This window comes from Canis aureus, chromosome 11, assembly GCF_053574225.1.
Source record: "Canis aureus isolate CA01 chromosome 11, VMU_Caureus_v.1.0, whole genome shotgun sequence".
Taxonomy (NCBI): Eukaryota; Metazoa; Chordata; class Mammalia; order Carnivora; family Canidae; genus Canis; species Canis aureus.
Window position 1 is genome coordinate 48,046,307 of NC_135621.1, and position 16,045 is coordinate 48,062,351.

Here is a 16,045-nt window from a genome sequence, read left to right on the forward strand (position 1 = left end):
TAGAACACAGAGACAAAATGGAAATCACTACGTATCCCAGCAGGCCTAGTGGAGCGCAGGGCAAATGCAAATAAGGGAGGCCAGGCACGAGGCCACGCCCCTTTCGTGGGTTGGCAAGGCAACTGATCCCCAAGCCAGCCAATCGGTGAGATGCTCACCTGCGGGGGCGGGGCCTCGCGGACAGCCAATGGGATCCCGGGCAGATGGTTCCCTGGGCTAATGGCTTGGGCGACGGGGCGGGCTTTTAATGAAGGGAAGGCGGTGGGAAAGATGGCGGCGGCTGCGCGACCCTCGGGGTGGTGGCAGCGGTGGCGGCGGCGTTTGTCGGCTCGGAATGGGTCCAGGATGTTGTTCCTTCTCCTTCTGTTGGGGTCTGGGCAGGGGCCACGGCCAGTCGGGGCGGGTCAGACGTTCGAGTACTTGAAACGGGAGCACTCGCTGTCGAAGCCCTATCAGGGTGAGGCGCCCGGGGCGAGGTGGTCGTGCACGGGGAGGGCTGCGGGACCTGAGCCCAGCCGTAGAGACCGGGGTGGCGAAAGGCGGCGTGGCCCCAAGGAAGCTGCCGGCGGCGGGTGGGGGCCCGCGGGGACTCCCGCCGCGCTTGGGAGCCACGGGTCCGAAGGGCACCGGCCAGCTCTCCTCCGCCCCTCGTTTTGGAAGTTTCCAGCAGGTCGAAGCCGGGCTCGGATGCCGCTAGCGCTAGGCCTGGACAAAAGGGAGCTCGGGGTTGGACGGGAGGACTGAAGCGGGAAGGGATAGAACTGCAGGCGGTGCCGAGTCGTTGAAGGCCACTAGCATAAAGACCCCGTCTCCCGTGGAGCTGTGGATGTGCAAGAAATGAAGCAGGAGGCAGAACCGGGTAGAACTTGGCCGGACTGAGAAGGAAAATAAAATTCTGTTGCCAGTTAAAACACCTGTTCTCCAGTCCAGGAGCCCTAGTGATGAAAGAGGCTGGTTCGCTTTGCTCTGTTTAGGATTCATAGGCTCTTAGGTGCCGCTTATCAACCAGAGAATTTATATAGTTCGCTACAGAGAGGACCACGTCAGTGCAGATGGCTTAACTCACACAAGTCTGTTTCCCCACTGGAGTGTGGGACAGCAGACGGAAGCTCCAAGTGCAAAAGGGTATGCACGGCTGCTAAGGGTGATGATTCATTTACTCAGTGGGTGCATCCCGTGCTTCTCCACCTGTGCTGTCTCTGCTATTACTGGGCATTATACAGACACAAAGTTCTCACTTTCAAGGGGCTTATAGCTTGAGCTCCTGGGAGAAGTACCTTCACATTTGAATTGTTTAAAGAAAGAATGTGATTAAACCCCAGAGGCCTGAGAGTCAAGCTGTTTTTGGTAGAACTGGGGAAATTGTTTCATTTATGCTGCTAAAATTTACATATAAAACGGGAGGAATGGATCAGGGCTATGGTTGTGCCATGGGTAAAGTGATAGCTCTGATGTGCTAGGGGGTCTCACCTGAAGAGGGCTTTGTGAAAGTAAGCTGTCAAGATGGTAAGGATTTGAGATTTATGAATGCAGGTAGGATACAGAGTGTTATGAAAGGGAGAAAAAGATAATGGCTCCAGCTTGCGGAGGGTCCGTGGTGGTTTCTGAATGGGTTGGTGTGGAAGAGTATGAACTGATCTACTTCCTCCCCGTAGGTGTGGGCACAGGCAGTTCCTCACTATGGAATCTGATGGGCAATGCCATGGTGATGACCCAGTATATCCGCCTTACCCCAGATATGCAAAGTAAACAGGGTGCCCTCTGGAACCGGGTGGTAAGAATCTTTCCTCCTCCTGTGTTGGTGACCCAGAAAGTCATATTGACTTAATTTTACTGTTCCCCAGTACTTCGTTTTCTTTGGATATCAAGGATTGTCATTTCAGAGAATATAATGACCTTCATAATGAAGTCAGATACGTAGGGAAATGCTCTCGATTGCTCCAATTATAGCAAATAAGCCATTATGATTGTGTTTCCTGAAATGTCTTTAATTCCTGATTGACCTGATAGTATTACTTCTTGGAGGTTAACAGCTTAACTCATACTTAATTACTTTGTAAAGTTGAAGTCTGCTCTTTTAAATTCATCCTAAACTTCATCCCAGTATCCGCTCTTGTTATTTCACTTTGAAGAGTCTGGTTTTAAACTTTATTTTCATGTGAAAGCCACTTTGAGCCCCTTGGTCATTTTATTTGTCCTTCTCTGGACCTCTTCCAGCTACATTGTCTTCCTTGAGGTATGGTGGCAAGAAGTGAAGTGAACGCAGTATTCCTGGTGTGGCTGCACTGTGATTTTGTACACGTGTAAGATGATGCTTTCTTTTTGGTTTCCAGGGCTCTTTCTAAATCTTTTATGACCACTTTACTTTTGGGAATGACCTTGGCATCCTTTAATACTTTCTCTTGGGTTCTTGTAAGCTAAGAACTTACTTTTTCATGGTTTTGATCATCGGTCATAGATAAGTGAATCTCAGCAAAGAGAACGATTTCTTTTCTCTGTTCGTTTTATGTGGCAGAGAATTCTAACAGAGCAGAGGAATAAGAGAAGTTTCTACATGAGCTGTTTGTACAAGCTGGCCTCTTAACCCAGATTGTAGTGTTGAACTCATTCTTGGACAGAGTACAGGGAGGTGTGTTCTGGTAGGAGAGGCAAAGGGCTAGTAGTGGACAGACTTGGGTTCCAGATTCAGCTGTATCACAGACCCACTGTGAGCCCTCACTGTTACTTAATTCTCTCATTGTTCAATTTCTCCATCTGCTAAATGAAACTTCGTAATACCTTCTACGTGCCCACTAGGGTTATTGTGAAAACAAGACAATAGGAATGAAAATGCTTTGGAAAGTTAGAATGATTACAGAAATATGCATTGTTATGTTATGCATCTATTAGAAGTTTCATTGATGGGGGTCTCTGGTTACCTAATGATTATGTCCGAGGCTAGATGCTTTGCTGTTGTCTTGCTAGCTGCCTTTACAGAACTCTTTTGGCAATAGTTCTAGTTTTAGGATCTAGTTATTTTGCCCTTTTTCAGATTCTTTGATACTGTATTTTTGTTGCTGTTGTTTCTGACTATATCAGAATGAGCTTTGGAGTTTCTGAGTTATTCGAATAGAATGTATTTGTTTGAACAATGGTTCTCAAATTTGGCTGTCCGTTGGAGTTGATGCCTGTGGCCACTGGGATTTTTAAAAGCTCTTTAGGTGAATGTGATGTACAGCCAAGCCTCAGAAGCTCTGTGAGACGTAGCCCTGAGGAAAAGCATATGGCATTGTGCTAAGAGGAGGACGAGGATAAGTGACAGACACCTCTTGGCTCAGGGTGAAACTCTCTGGCCCTGGCCTCATCCCAGGGGAAATAATACCTACCCACCAGCTGTGAGGCAGCATTCCCACTCTTGTCCTGATATCTAAGTGAAATAGTAGAAAAAGAAGAACCCAGAAGGACAGCAAAGGGACTGGGCTCAAGGTAGGGTAAGCTATCAGAAATTGCAGGGTTCTTTGGTGAATTCAGAAGTAACCTTGCCCCTTTCATTTGACTATGTGCTCCTAAATGGAAGATTTCCCAGAAATTAAAAATGAAAACTACAAATGACCTAGCAATATGTTGCTCAAGAGCCGGAACAATCTCTTTTAAGATTCTGGCTGAACCCCTGCTGGCCTATCTGCTCCTCATTCTCTTCTTTCTTCATAGGGACCTTTAATCAGGAGCTTCTCTAAGCCAGATACCTACTCTGCTTTCTCCTTGAAATTGTTCACCTTATTGGAACACTTAGCCATCCACTTACCTCCTTCTCCATTTTTCCAAGCTTTTCATACACAATTAAAGGGAAAAAAACCCAAAGAACAAACACAGGAGTCTGATTAGTACCCATCTCCTTAATGGTTTTCCAACAAGGCTGTCCCTGTGATGGGGGTGGTGGTGTTCTCCTTTGGTAGGTTTATGCTTTTTGGCCATGGGCTTGAGGTTTTGGGGGACTATAACTTTCAACTTCTTGGGGATTTCTGGCTTGCCCCTCAGCTTGGCATAGGGCCAAGTCTAGCTAATTAGAGTTGTTTATATAACTGTTAATTATTCCTGGAAACCTTTGCATAATGACTTAGCTTTTTCTTTTTAAAATTCTTTTGTAATGAATGAGGCTTTGACCTTTCTTAAAATCCAGGCTTTTTAGAATCTTTCTGTCAGAGGGATGATCTGAAGTGCTAACTCAGCCACTTGTTTTCTATAGGCTGAGGTGCTTTGCTGTAAGATCATAGTAATCTGAGCAGTCTCTTGTCTTTTTCAACTTTGGAGTACTATCCTGTTTCTGCTGGGAGATATTGAAGATAATTGGAAGGCTTATTCCCACCCCCCCTTTTTTTTTAAAGGTGTTATTTATTTATTCATGAGAGACACAGAGGGAGAGAGAGAGGGGCAGAGACATAGGCAGAAGGAGAAGCAGGCTCCACGCAGGGAGCCTGATGAAGGACTTGATCCTGAGACTCTGGGGTCACACCCTGAGCTGAAGGCAGCCGCTCAACCGCTGAGCCACCCAGGGATCCCGGCTTACTCACTTTTCATACAAATATCATATGCAGTTGAATGGCTCAACCTGTTTAATTTTATGACGCAAACACTTAGCAAGTCATAGATTTTAGTTTCAACCCTTTGCCTCGTGTTACCTGCATTTATGTTTCCCAAATCTGTAGACTGCTGGCAAGGGCTTGCGGAGTTTCAGATTTTATGCTGTTCATTGATTCCAGTGTCTTTTTCACTCTAGCCATGTTTCCTGAGGGACTGGGAGTTGCAGGTGCACTTCAAAATCCATGGACAAGGGAAGAAGAATCTGCATGGGGATGGCTTGGCAATCTGGTACACAAAGGATCGGATGCAGCCAGGTATTGGGGCTCTGGGTGCTCTTGTGTGGTGTGCAACAGGTTTGCTTTCTCATGTGCCCTTTTTTTGAGAAGCATACATCCCCACAGTGCCAGCAGTTTTCCCATTACCTTGATGTCTGCAGATGAAGGCCAGCCTGTCTAGTCTCTAGAATGGGGTCTGAGTCCTGGTAAAGCAGCTAAACCTGACTCATCCTGGGGCGGTATCTTGCTTATGAGTTCCTTCTGGATTCCTTTTGAGTCCACGTGGCCTGTTGGCTGGGTGAAAGCACTGGCTCTCCCCAGTACTGATGATTGGGTGAGCTGACTTCTTCCTAGCATGTGCATGAATGGTCTCAGAACTTCTTGAGTTAGGAGTTGTGTGGGAGCCATTGCTCCAAGGACATGGCAAACTCAACCTGATTTGACCTGATCTCTTTTGCAATGAGAAATGGAACTTGGGAATTCAGCTCTCTCTCAGGAGCATAGTTGTCACCAAGTGTTTGTGAACCAGAATTCTTTAGGGGCACCTTAGCAACTGGTTTGGACCAGGGAGCAGTTGTAGTGCTAAACAACATTGCAGTGGCCTTCTCTCTTCCCCTGCCTTCAATAACAAACAGCTACAGATTTTATTGGGTGCTTATTACAGGCCATGCATTTTGCTGGGTGCTTTTACATACGTTTTCTCATCTTAAAGAGAGGCCTGGGAGTCATTTGAATTTTACTTTTTCCTCCATCATGGTGATATGTTATTCCTTTATCAACTCTTGGCTTTATTTCATTGTTCATCATCTGTTCTCTCTCTCTAGGGCCTGTGTTTGGAAACATGGACAAATTTGTGGGGCTGGGAGTATTTGTAGACACGTACCCCAATGAGGAGAAGCAGCAAGAGGTAATGGCAAGTGTCAGAGCTTAGGTCAGCTGCACTGACATCATAGTCCTTTGCCTCAGCAATATTCATGAGGGAACAGGGGATAGAAAGTGAGGGGTTTGGTTCTAATTCCTTCATCTGTTGAACTTGAAAAGTGAATGTCCTTGTCAGAGTTTTCTAGAGAGAACTGTTTATGGTGCACAGTCCTTTGGGAATGGCTGTCATGATTGGGGACTTTCTCTTGAGTGTTAACAGTGTTCTCTTGTGCACAATAGGTAGCTGCTGGAATTGAGCATACTTGGCCGATTGGTGATTTGGCTCCTAGGCCTGTACCAGAGCAAGCTGAATTTATATAACTCAGCTCCCCTGACTTAATAGATCACCACTGTGCTCTCTTCTGCAGCTCTTTCACTCTTTCGAGCATCCTTTTCTTCTTCCTGTTTTTAGACCTGAAGAGCAATTCTGTTCTCCTGGAGGAAAGGTTCTAAAAGGAAATTGACAGAGTGCCAGCATTTCATTGCATTCCGATTATCTGGCTGTTGGGAGAAGCTTCTTGCTTTTTGTTAGTTGACCATAGGGTTCTTTAGTACTTTCTTATACTGCCAACAGGTTTGTACTCTCTTTGCCTGATGGCCCTGTCATCAGATGGTGGGAAAATGATTATGACAGGTTGTTGATAGGTATCCTGTAGCTAAATAATTGTTAGGAAAAAAGGCAGGATTAAGGATGGAGACAGAACTCATTTTCCCCTAAAAGCTTTTTCTGAAAAATCTCATGCTTATTTTAAAAATTGGAAGAACACATCATCACATATTCAATCCAGATTCAACAGTTTTTAGCTTGCCCACAGAGTTCACCATATGGAAGTGGAATGGGAGACCTGAGTTGTGAGACAGTTACAGAGTAGCTTCTCCCTATTGCCTCTGGGCTCCTCTTCACTATCAGTAGGCACTTTCTACGTGCTGAGAGTTAGTGAGCAAGCCCAGCATGGTCCTTGCACTCAGTAGTACTGAGGCATGAGAGTGCTGATGGAACTGTGGGGTGCTGTAGGAGACCCAGAGGCACGTCTCACCTGGAGCCAGACAGTGTGGTAGTGGTGGTGGTGGTGGGGAGACTTCTTCCAGAAAGTAACATTTACATTGAAGTCTGCAGAATTAGGAACCAGTGTCCTGTGCAGAGGGAAAAGCGTGTGTTAAGGTGATAAAGTGAGAGAAGGGACAGTGAGTGTGAGGAGAAAAACGAGGTCAGAGAGAGAGATGAGACTAGAAAGAAAAACAGCCAGCAGTCTTGCCTTGTTGCACAATTTCAGGAGGCCACTGTTCTCATTCTTTAGTATTTTTTTTTTTTTTTTTTTTCATTCTTTAGTATTAACACTGTTCCCTGTTGGGCAAGTTGACCGGCACCTGAGTTTGAGTAGTGTCTCCTTGGGTGGTTGGTGATTTGACTTTTTTGGATCAGCACCAGAGCCAACCGAATGTATGTGACTCATCCTCACCATGCACACTGTGGGGCCAGATTCTGAAGTGAGGTGTTCCTGTTAAGGAGTCTGGGCTTTATTCTAAGGGGGTAAGCTATAAAGAATTTTAATGAGGAGAATGTTATGACTAGGTTTGCAGTCATGCTGAGGATAGTTAGAGATGCATCTGAGTAAGAGGTATGGGCTTTAGGGCTTGACTGGACTTTTAAATCTGAAAAAAAAAAAAGAAAAAAATAAATAAATAAATCTGGTTCTCAGCTTCTTCCAAAAATAAATTGTTCAGATTCTGTTAGCTTCCATTTCACCCTCAGATAATAATAGTTCTCATTTAAGAGGGCAGATCTGATGGGCTTATTTTGTAAGAAGCATAGATGTTGATAAAATTAGTTTCAGTTGGTAAAAATCAAGACTTCTTTTCTGGCTAGTTATGGTTCTTATTCCCAGCTATACATTAGAATTGCCTAGAGTGCCTTTAAAAATACTGATGTCAAAAAAAAAAATACTGATGTCCAGGGGCACCTGGGTGGCTCATTTGGGTAAGCATCAGACTCTTGATTTTGGCTCAGGTTATAATCTCAGAGTCATGGGATCAAGCCCTGCATTGGGCTCGGTGCTCAGCATCGAGTCTACTGGAAACTTCTCTCTTCCACTTCCTCTGTCACTCTCCGTCTCTTATGTGCACACACTGTCTCTCTGAAATAAATAAACAAAATCTATTAAAAAATGAAATAAAAATGCTGATGTCCAGGCCCCAGCCTCAGAGAGTATAAATCTGTTTGTCTTAGTTGTAGTGTAGGCAACCTTACTTTTTCAAAGTTCTCCAGGTGAGTCACATATGTAGCCAGGATTGGGAACTCCTGGACCAACATGAGGTTGTTTCCTTGTTAATTATTTACTGTTAAACCTATTTGTTTATTAAAATGAAATTTAAGAAAACTAACAAAAGTGGTTTCTGTTTATTCGGTAGCTACTCTGTGCCAGGTACTTTATAGATAATGTTTAATCCTCATCAAAACTCTTTATAGTTAATATTATTTTTTCCCATTTACTAATGGGTACAGAAACTTGGAGACGTGTCTTGTTCAAGGTAACAGCCAATAAAAGGTAGACTTTACCAGATTCCAGAGACTGTACTCTTAATTATGATGCTCTATCTCGTCCCATCCATTGTTTCTTTTGCCAGATTGATTTCCTTGAGAATGGAGATGTTTATTATTCTCATGTCATCTCCTACATAATTTCAGTTCTTAGAGTTCTTAGAGTATAGGAAATATACTCCTTTCTACATTCCAACAACCTGGTACTATTTTAGAGGGTAAAATCTAGTGTGTTTTGGTGGCGGCATAGTTTATTTTGATATCATACATAAAGATGCTTGGCATTGTTTCAAACGCTTGTATGTGTATTATTTACATATGACAACTCTTTGGGGGTAGATATTATTATCTCTACGTTTATGGCTAAGAAACTGAAGTGCAGAAAGGTTAAAAAATATATCAGTGACACACAGGTAGAGGGTTTGATTCTAGCCTGCAGTCTCATTATTTTGCTTTATTATTTTTGAGTACATAAGAAGAGGGTTACAAATATGGTACCTTTTGAAAACTTGTAAATGTTACATAGAATACGTGCTGGCTGGATGAGGAGGACAAGCTGCTGGCAGGACAGGGGTGGAACAATTCATCAAATCCCTCAAGATAGTGGTAAAAATGTTTTGGTTTCCTGTTTCCTTGTCACCAGAGCACATGACCTTGTTGCTCAGCTTAACCTGCTACCACATTTGTTCATGAAGAAATACTGGGAAAATACTAGCAAGCAGTAAGGCATTTGAAAAGGGAGTGAGGGAGTTCAGTTTAGGCTTGACTCTCTAAAATCAGGACAGATTGGTTTTTTTTGTTTTTTTTTTTTAATTTTTTTTTTTAATTTTTATTTATTTATGATAGTCACAGAGAGCGAGAGAGAGAGAGGCAGAGACATAGGCAGAGGGAGAAGCAGGCTCCATGCACCGGGAGCCCGATGTGGGATTCGATCCCGGGTCTCCAGGATCGCGCCCTGGGCCAAAGGCAGGCACCAAACCGCTGCGCCACCCAGGGATCCCAGGACAGATTGTTAAAAGTAACATAACCTCAGTTTCCCTGTTAGCAATATAGAAATTGTGGTTTAGGTGAGTGAGTCAAGATTTTCACTATTTGGGAGTACAGGATACTACCTGTGCCATAGTGAGGTTGCCAGATCACAAGTGGTTGTTAAAAATGTTAGTGGAAGAAATAGGAAATCTGGATAGATCCATAACTGGTAAAGAGATTGAATTAGTAATAAAAAGTGACTCACTAAGAAAAGCCTGGGTCTCCAGATGGCTTCACTGGTTGATTCTGTCAAACAGAAAGAGTTAATACCAGTTCTCAAAACTTCTTTTTTTTTTTTTTTTAAGATTTTATTTATTCATGAGAGACACAGAGAGAGAGAGAGAGAGAGAGAGACAGGCAGAGGGAGAAATAGGCTCCCTGTGAGGAGCCCGATGTGGGACTCGATCTGAGGACCCTGGGATTATGACCCAAGCCAAAGGCAGACTCCCAACCACTGAGCCACCCAGGCATCCCTCAAAAATTCTTAAAAAGGGACACCTGAGTGGCTCAGCGGTTGAGTGTCTGCCCAACCAGGACAGGGAGCTTGCTTCTCCCTCAGCCTATGTCTCTGTCTCTTTCTCTCTCTGTGTCTCTCATGAATAAATAAAAATCTTAAAAACAAACAAACAAACAAATAAATAAATAAAGGACAAAGACTATATGATCATATCACTAGATGTAAAAAAGTATTTGACAAAATGTAATATCTTTAGGATTATAAAAACACTCAACAAATTAGGATTAGAAGGGAACTTCTTCAACCTGATAAAAGGGCATCTATGGAAAAACCCTCAGCTGACATCATACTTAACTGTGAAAGCCTGAATACTTTTACTCTAAGATCAGGAAAAAGACAAGGATCTGTTCTTGTTCCTTTTTTTTTTTTTTTTTTTTTTAAGATTCATTTATTTTAGAGAGACCAAAGAGCATGAGTGGGAGGAGCAGAGGGAGAGAGAATCCCAAGCAGATGAACTGAGTGTGGGCCTGACGTGGGGCCTGATCCCAGGACCCTGAGATCATGACCCAAGCTGAAACCAAGAGTCAGATGCTCAACTGACTGAGTAACCCAGGCACCTCTGTTCTTGTTTCTTGTATTCAACATTGTACTGGAGGTTCTCTTCAGGGCAGTTGGGTAAGAAATAAAATAATCCAGATTGTAAAGAAAGAAGTAAAACTATTATGTAGATGACATAATATATATAAAAAATCTTAAAGGATCCACAAGAAAACTAGAACTAATGAATGAATTCATCAAGGTTGCAAGAAACAACAAACAAAAATCAATTATATTGCTGTAGTCTGGCATTGGACAGTCAGAAAATGGAAGTAAGAAAACAATTCCATTTATACTATCATGAAGAATAAAATACTTAGAAATAAATTTAACAAATTTAAAAAAATTTAAAAATTAAAAAAATTAAAAATTTAACAAATAAAAGCATACTCTTAATATTGAAAGAAAATAAAGACCTAAGTAAATGGAAGGATATCTTATGTCATGGATTGGAAAACTTAGTATAGTTGATCCTTGAGCAGTGTGGAGGTTAAATGCATTGACTGCCCCCCCCCCCAACCCGGAGGCAACAAATTGCATGTAACTTTGACTCTGCCCCCAAATTTAACTACTAATAGCCTACTATTGACCAGAAGCTTTACTTCTAGCATAAACAGTTGATTAACACATTTTGTATGTGTTATATATATATTGTGTACTGTATTCTTACAATAAAATAAGAGAAAACAAAATGTTACTAGAAAAATCATAAGGTGGGGAACGCCTGGGTGGCTCAGTGGTTGAGTGTCTGTCTTCGGCCCAGGGCGTGATCCCAGGGTCCGGGATCGAGTCCCGCTTTGGGCTCCCGGCAAGGAGTCTGCTTCCCCCTCTGCCTATGTCTCTGCCTCTCTCATCTCTCTGTGTCTCTCATTGAATAAATACATAAAATCTTGAAAAAAAATCATAAGGAAGAGAAATTACATTTATAGTACTGTTTTTGTATTTAAAAAAAATTGACATGGAAGTGGACCATGTAGTTCAAAGCCATGTTGTTGAAGGGTCAACTATATTGTTAAGATGATGGTGCTCCCTGCATTGGTCTCCAGATTTGATACATTCCCTTTCTGTCAGAAGCCTAGCTGGCTTCTTTGCAGAAATTGACGAGGTGATCCTGAAATCAGTATGGAAATTCAAGAAAACTAGAGTAGCCAAAATAATACCGATGGGGTTTCCTGGGTGGCTTAGTCTGTTAAGTGTCTGCCTTTGGCTCAGATCATGATTTCAGGGTCCTGGGATCAAGCCCTATGTGGGGCTCCTTGCTCAGGTGGGAGTCTGCTTCTCCCTCTCCCTTCCTCCCTCCCTGCTGGCTCATGCTTTTTCTTTCTCTCAAATAAATACAAATCTTTAAAATCCCAAAATGATACTGATAATGAAGTATAAAGTTGGAGGACTTATACTTCCTCATTTCAAAGCTACAGTAATAATGATGGTGTGGTACTGGCATAAGGATAGACCTATAGATAAATGGAATAGAAAGTCTAAAAATAAGTCCTCACAGTTATGATTAGTTGATTTTTTTTTTTTTTTAATTTTTATTTATTTATGATAGTCACAGAGAGAAAGGCACGCAGAGACACAGGCAGAGGGAGAAGCAGGCTCCATGCACCGGGAGCCTGATGTGGGATTCGATCCCGGGTCTCCAGGATTGCGCCCTGGGCCAAAGGCAGGCGCCAAACCGCTGCGCCACCCAGGGATCCCGATTAGTTGATTTTTGATAAGACTGTCAAGACAATTCAATGGGGGAAAGAACTGTCTTTAACAAATGGTGGATGCAGAATAATGAAATTGTTCCCTACCTCCTATCATACACAATATTTAACTCAGAATGAACTGAAAAACTAAATGTAAAAGCTAGAACTATACAAGTCTCAGAAGAAAACATAGGGTTAATTTGTCATTACCTTGGGTCAGGCAAAGGTTTTTAAGATATGACACCAAAAACAAAAGCCACAAAAAAATAATAAATGAGTTGGAAAAAAAATAGTTGTTTTGGACTTCATTAAAATTAAAAACTTGTGCTTCAGTGGCAGGTGCCTGGGTGACTCAGTTACTTGAGTGTCCGATTCTTGATCTCAGCTCAGGTCTTGAGCTCATGGTTGTGAGTTTAAGCCCTACGTTGGGTTCCGTGCTGGGCATGGAGTCTACTTAAACAAACAACTTGTATTTTGGAGTATACCATTAAGAAAGTGAAAAGACAACCTACAGAATAGGAGAAAATAAAAATGAAAATTCTATATCTGATAAGGATTCATTCTTTATATATTCTATTTTTTTTTTTAATTTTTTATTTATTTATGATAGTCACACAGAGAGAGAGAGAGGCAGAGACACAGGCAGAGGGAGAAGCAGGCTCCATGCACCGGGATGGGATTCGATCCCGGGTCTCCAGGATCGCGCCCTGGGCCAAAGGCAGGCGCCAAACCGCTGCGCCACCCAGGGATCCATTCTTTATATATTCTAGATATAGTTCTATAGTAAGAAAGAAAAAGACAACCTAATTAAAAAATGGCTCAAGTACTTGGCTGGTTCAGTTGGTGGAGCACGTGAGTCTTGATCTCAGGGTTCTGGGTTTGAGTTGAGTGTAGAGATTACTTAAAAGTAATTTTCAGGGCAGCCTAGGTGGCTCAGCGGTTTAGCGCCGCCTTCAGCCCAGAACGTGATCCTGGAGACCCGGGATTGAGTTCCACGTTGGGCTCCCGGCATGGAGCCTGTTTCTCCCTCTGCCTGTGTCTCTGCCTGCCCCCCCCCCCTTTTTTCTCATGAATAAATACATAAAATCTTTTTTTAAAAAAAGAGTAATTTTCATTTTTTAGTGTAGAGATGTTGGGTGTAGAGATTACTTAAAAATAATTTTTATCTTAAGAAAATGACTGGAATGCCTGGGTGGCTCAGTGGTTGAGTGTCTGCCTTTGTCTCCGGGCGTGATCCCAGAGTCCTGGGATGGAATCCCACATGGAGCCTGCTTCTTCCTTTGACTATGTCTCTGCCTCTCTCTCTGTTTCTCATGAACAAATAAATAAAATCTTTAAAAAAAATTAAAAACAAAAAAATGACCAAAGGATCTGAATAGGTATTTCCCCAAGGAAGATATACAAAGGGTAGATAAACACATGAAAAGATGCTCAGCATCATTTACCAGTAGGGACATACAAATCAAAACCATAATGAGATGCTACTTAACACCTACTTGTGGCTATTTAGTCATAGCTAAAATAAAAAAGACAAATGATAAGTGTTGGTAAGGGTGCACAGTAATTGGAACTCTCATACACTGCTGGTGGGAATGTAAAATTGGGGCTGTTGTTTTGGAGAACAGTTGGTCAGTGCTCCAAAAGTCTAAATACAGAGTTTACATCATCCAGAAATTCCACTCTTGGGTGTATATACCCAGAAGAAATTGAAATCATGTCTACACAAAAGTTACATGAATGTTCATAACAGAACTATTCATAATAGCCAAAAAGTGGATATAACTCAATGTCCTATCAACTGATGAGTAAACAAAAATATATAAAGATTTTATTTATTTTTTATTTTATTTTATTATTTTTTAAAGATTTATTTATTCATGAGAGAGAGAGAGAGGCAGAGACACAGGCAGAGGGAGAAGCAGCATCAATGCAGGGAGCCTGATGTGGGACTCAATCCCTGGACTCCAGGACCACAACCTGGGCCGAAGGCAGGTGCCAAACCACTGAGCCACCAGGGATCCCCTTATTTATTATTTTTAAAAGATTTTATTTATTTATTCATGAGAGACACAGAGAAAGAGAGGCAGAGACATAGGCAGAGAGAGAGGGATTAGCAGGCTCCCTACAGATACCCGATGCAGGACTCTGATCCCAGGATCACAACCCGAGCCAAAGGCAGATGCTCAACCGCTTAGCCACCCAGGTGCCCCTAAATATTTTATTTATTAGAGAGTGTGCACTTGTGAGCAGGAAGAGGGGCAGAGGAAAAGGGAGAGAGAATCTCAAGCAGCGTCCTTGCTGAGTGGGGAGCCCCACATAGGGCTTGATCTCATGACCCTGAGATCATGATGTAAGCTGTAATCAAGAGTTGGATGCTTAACCAACTGAGCTATCCAGACGCCTCAACAAAATATATATTCATTCAGTGGAATATCATTCAGCATTAAAATAATTGAGCATTGATAGGTCCTCTAATGTGGATGACCCTTGAATACATTACGCTAAGTGAAAAGCCAGTCACAAAAGACCACACATTGTATGATCCCATATATATGAAATGTTTAGAATAGGTAAGTCTATAAAGAAGGAAAGTAGACGAATGGTTTGCCTGGACATGGAGGTGAGGGTGGGGAACGGCTGCTAATGGACACAGGGCTTCTTTTTTGGGTAATGAAAATGTCCTAAAATTCATTGTGGCAATCATAATCCTAACTCTGTGAATGTACTAAAAAACCATTGAATTACAGACCTTAAATAGGTGAATTAGGTGGTATATGAATTATATTACAGCATTGCTATTTTTTAAAAAATGTTGATCGAAATATATATGACCTGACCATCTTTCTTGGCACTAGGAAGTCATTAGGTGATGGTCATTTTCTCATGAGAACCCAGATATTGAGCCTGGGTGGCTCAGCAGTTCAGCATCTGCCTTCAGCTCAGGGCGTGGTCCTTAGGGCTCCCTGCATGGAGCCTGCTCCTTCCTCTGTCTATGTCTCTGCCCCTTTCTGTGTGTCTCATGAATAAATAAATAAAATCTTAAAAAAAAAAAAAAAAAACCCAGATATTGGTGAAAAGTTTCAGGGAACTCAGTAGCATTGAAGCAGGAATGTCTTCCTTCACTTGAAATCAGAGTATGATGACAAGAAGCTTTTCTGGAATGAGAGCACAGAATTGTAGTCCTTTGAGCTTTGGCCCTCATTCTTCTTGGTGAGACATTTATTTGGATCTTACCCCAGGAGGCCGAAACAGCTGATTGGAGAGTGGGAATTATAGCTCACTGCTCTTCCTAGATCAAGCCAGCTTGGAAGTCTTGTTTGTCTAGTCTATGAGATGGTGACATTTTTCTCCTTTGAAACTGGACGAGGGACACCTGGGTGGCTCAGCGGTTGAGCCCCTGCCTTCGGCCATGGAGGGATCCTGATATCCCAGGATTGAGTCCCACATTGGGTTCCCTGCCGGGAGCCTGCTTCTCTCTCTGCCTCTCTCTCTGTGTCTCTCATGAATGAATAAATAAAATCTTAAAAAAAAAAAAAAAAAAGAAACTGGAAGAAAATTAACAATATGGTCCCATCCATTTTTTTTTTAAAGATTTTATTTATTTATTCATGAGAGAGAGAGAGAGAGAGGGGCAGAGACACAGGCAGAGGGAGAAGCAGGCTCCATGCAGGGAGCCTGATGTGGGACTCGATCCCGGGTCTCCAGGATCACACCCCGGGCTGCAGGCAGCACTAAACCGCTGCCCCACCGGGGCTGCCCTGGTCCCATCCACTTTAAAAACACATTCTCTCAAGTGATGAAGACACTGATCCTTCTTGGTCTCTTTTTTGTTGGCAGAAAGAATCTTTATATCAGGAAAGGAACTCCACAGCTTCTTAAATTCTCTTGTTATCCACCAGCTTGGATATGACTTAGTCATAGGTGAGGCATTGTTTTCTAGAAAGAGACTCCTTTGGAAATTAGGTCTAGAGAATTT

At 42.6% G+C, this 16,045-nt stretch overlaps 1 protein-coding gene across 4 annotated transcripts in view; it reads left to right on the top strand.

The window, feature by feature from the left end:
- Positions 1-225: 225 nt before the first annotated feature.
- LMAN2L (lectin, mannose binding 2 like) overlaps positions 226-16,045 on the top strand; it is a 30,327-nt gene continuing 14,507 nt past the window's right edge. For 2 of the 4 annotated variants that reach the window (XM_077915206.1, XM_077915207.1), the window contains exons 1-4: positions 226-457; positions 1,656-1,774; positions 4,757-4,874; positions 5,660-5,742. In XM_077915206.1, coding sequence (XP_077771332.1) covers positions 271-457; positions 1,656-1,774; positions 4,757-4,874; positions 5,660-5,742 — 507 coding nt within the window. In that variant the 5' untranslated portion in view covers positions 226-270. Of the gene's footprint in view, positions 458-1,655; positions 1,775-4,756; positions 4,875-5,659; positions 5,743-16,045 lie in introns of those variants that run through there. The other 2 variants (XM_077915209.1, XM_077915208.1) reach the window with 2 other exon arrangements.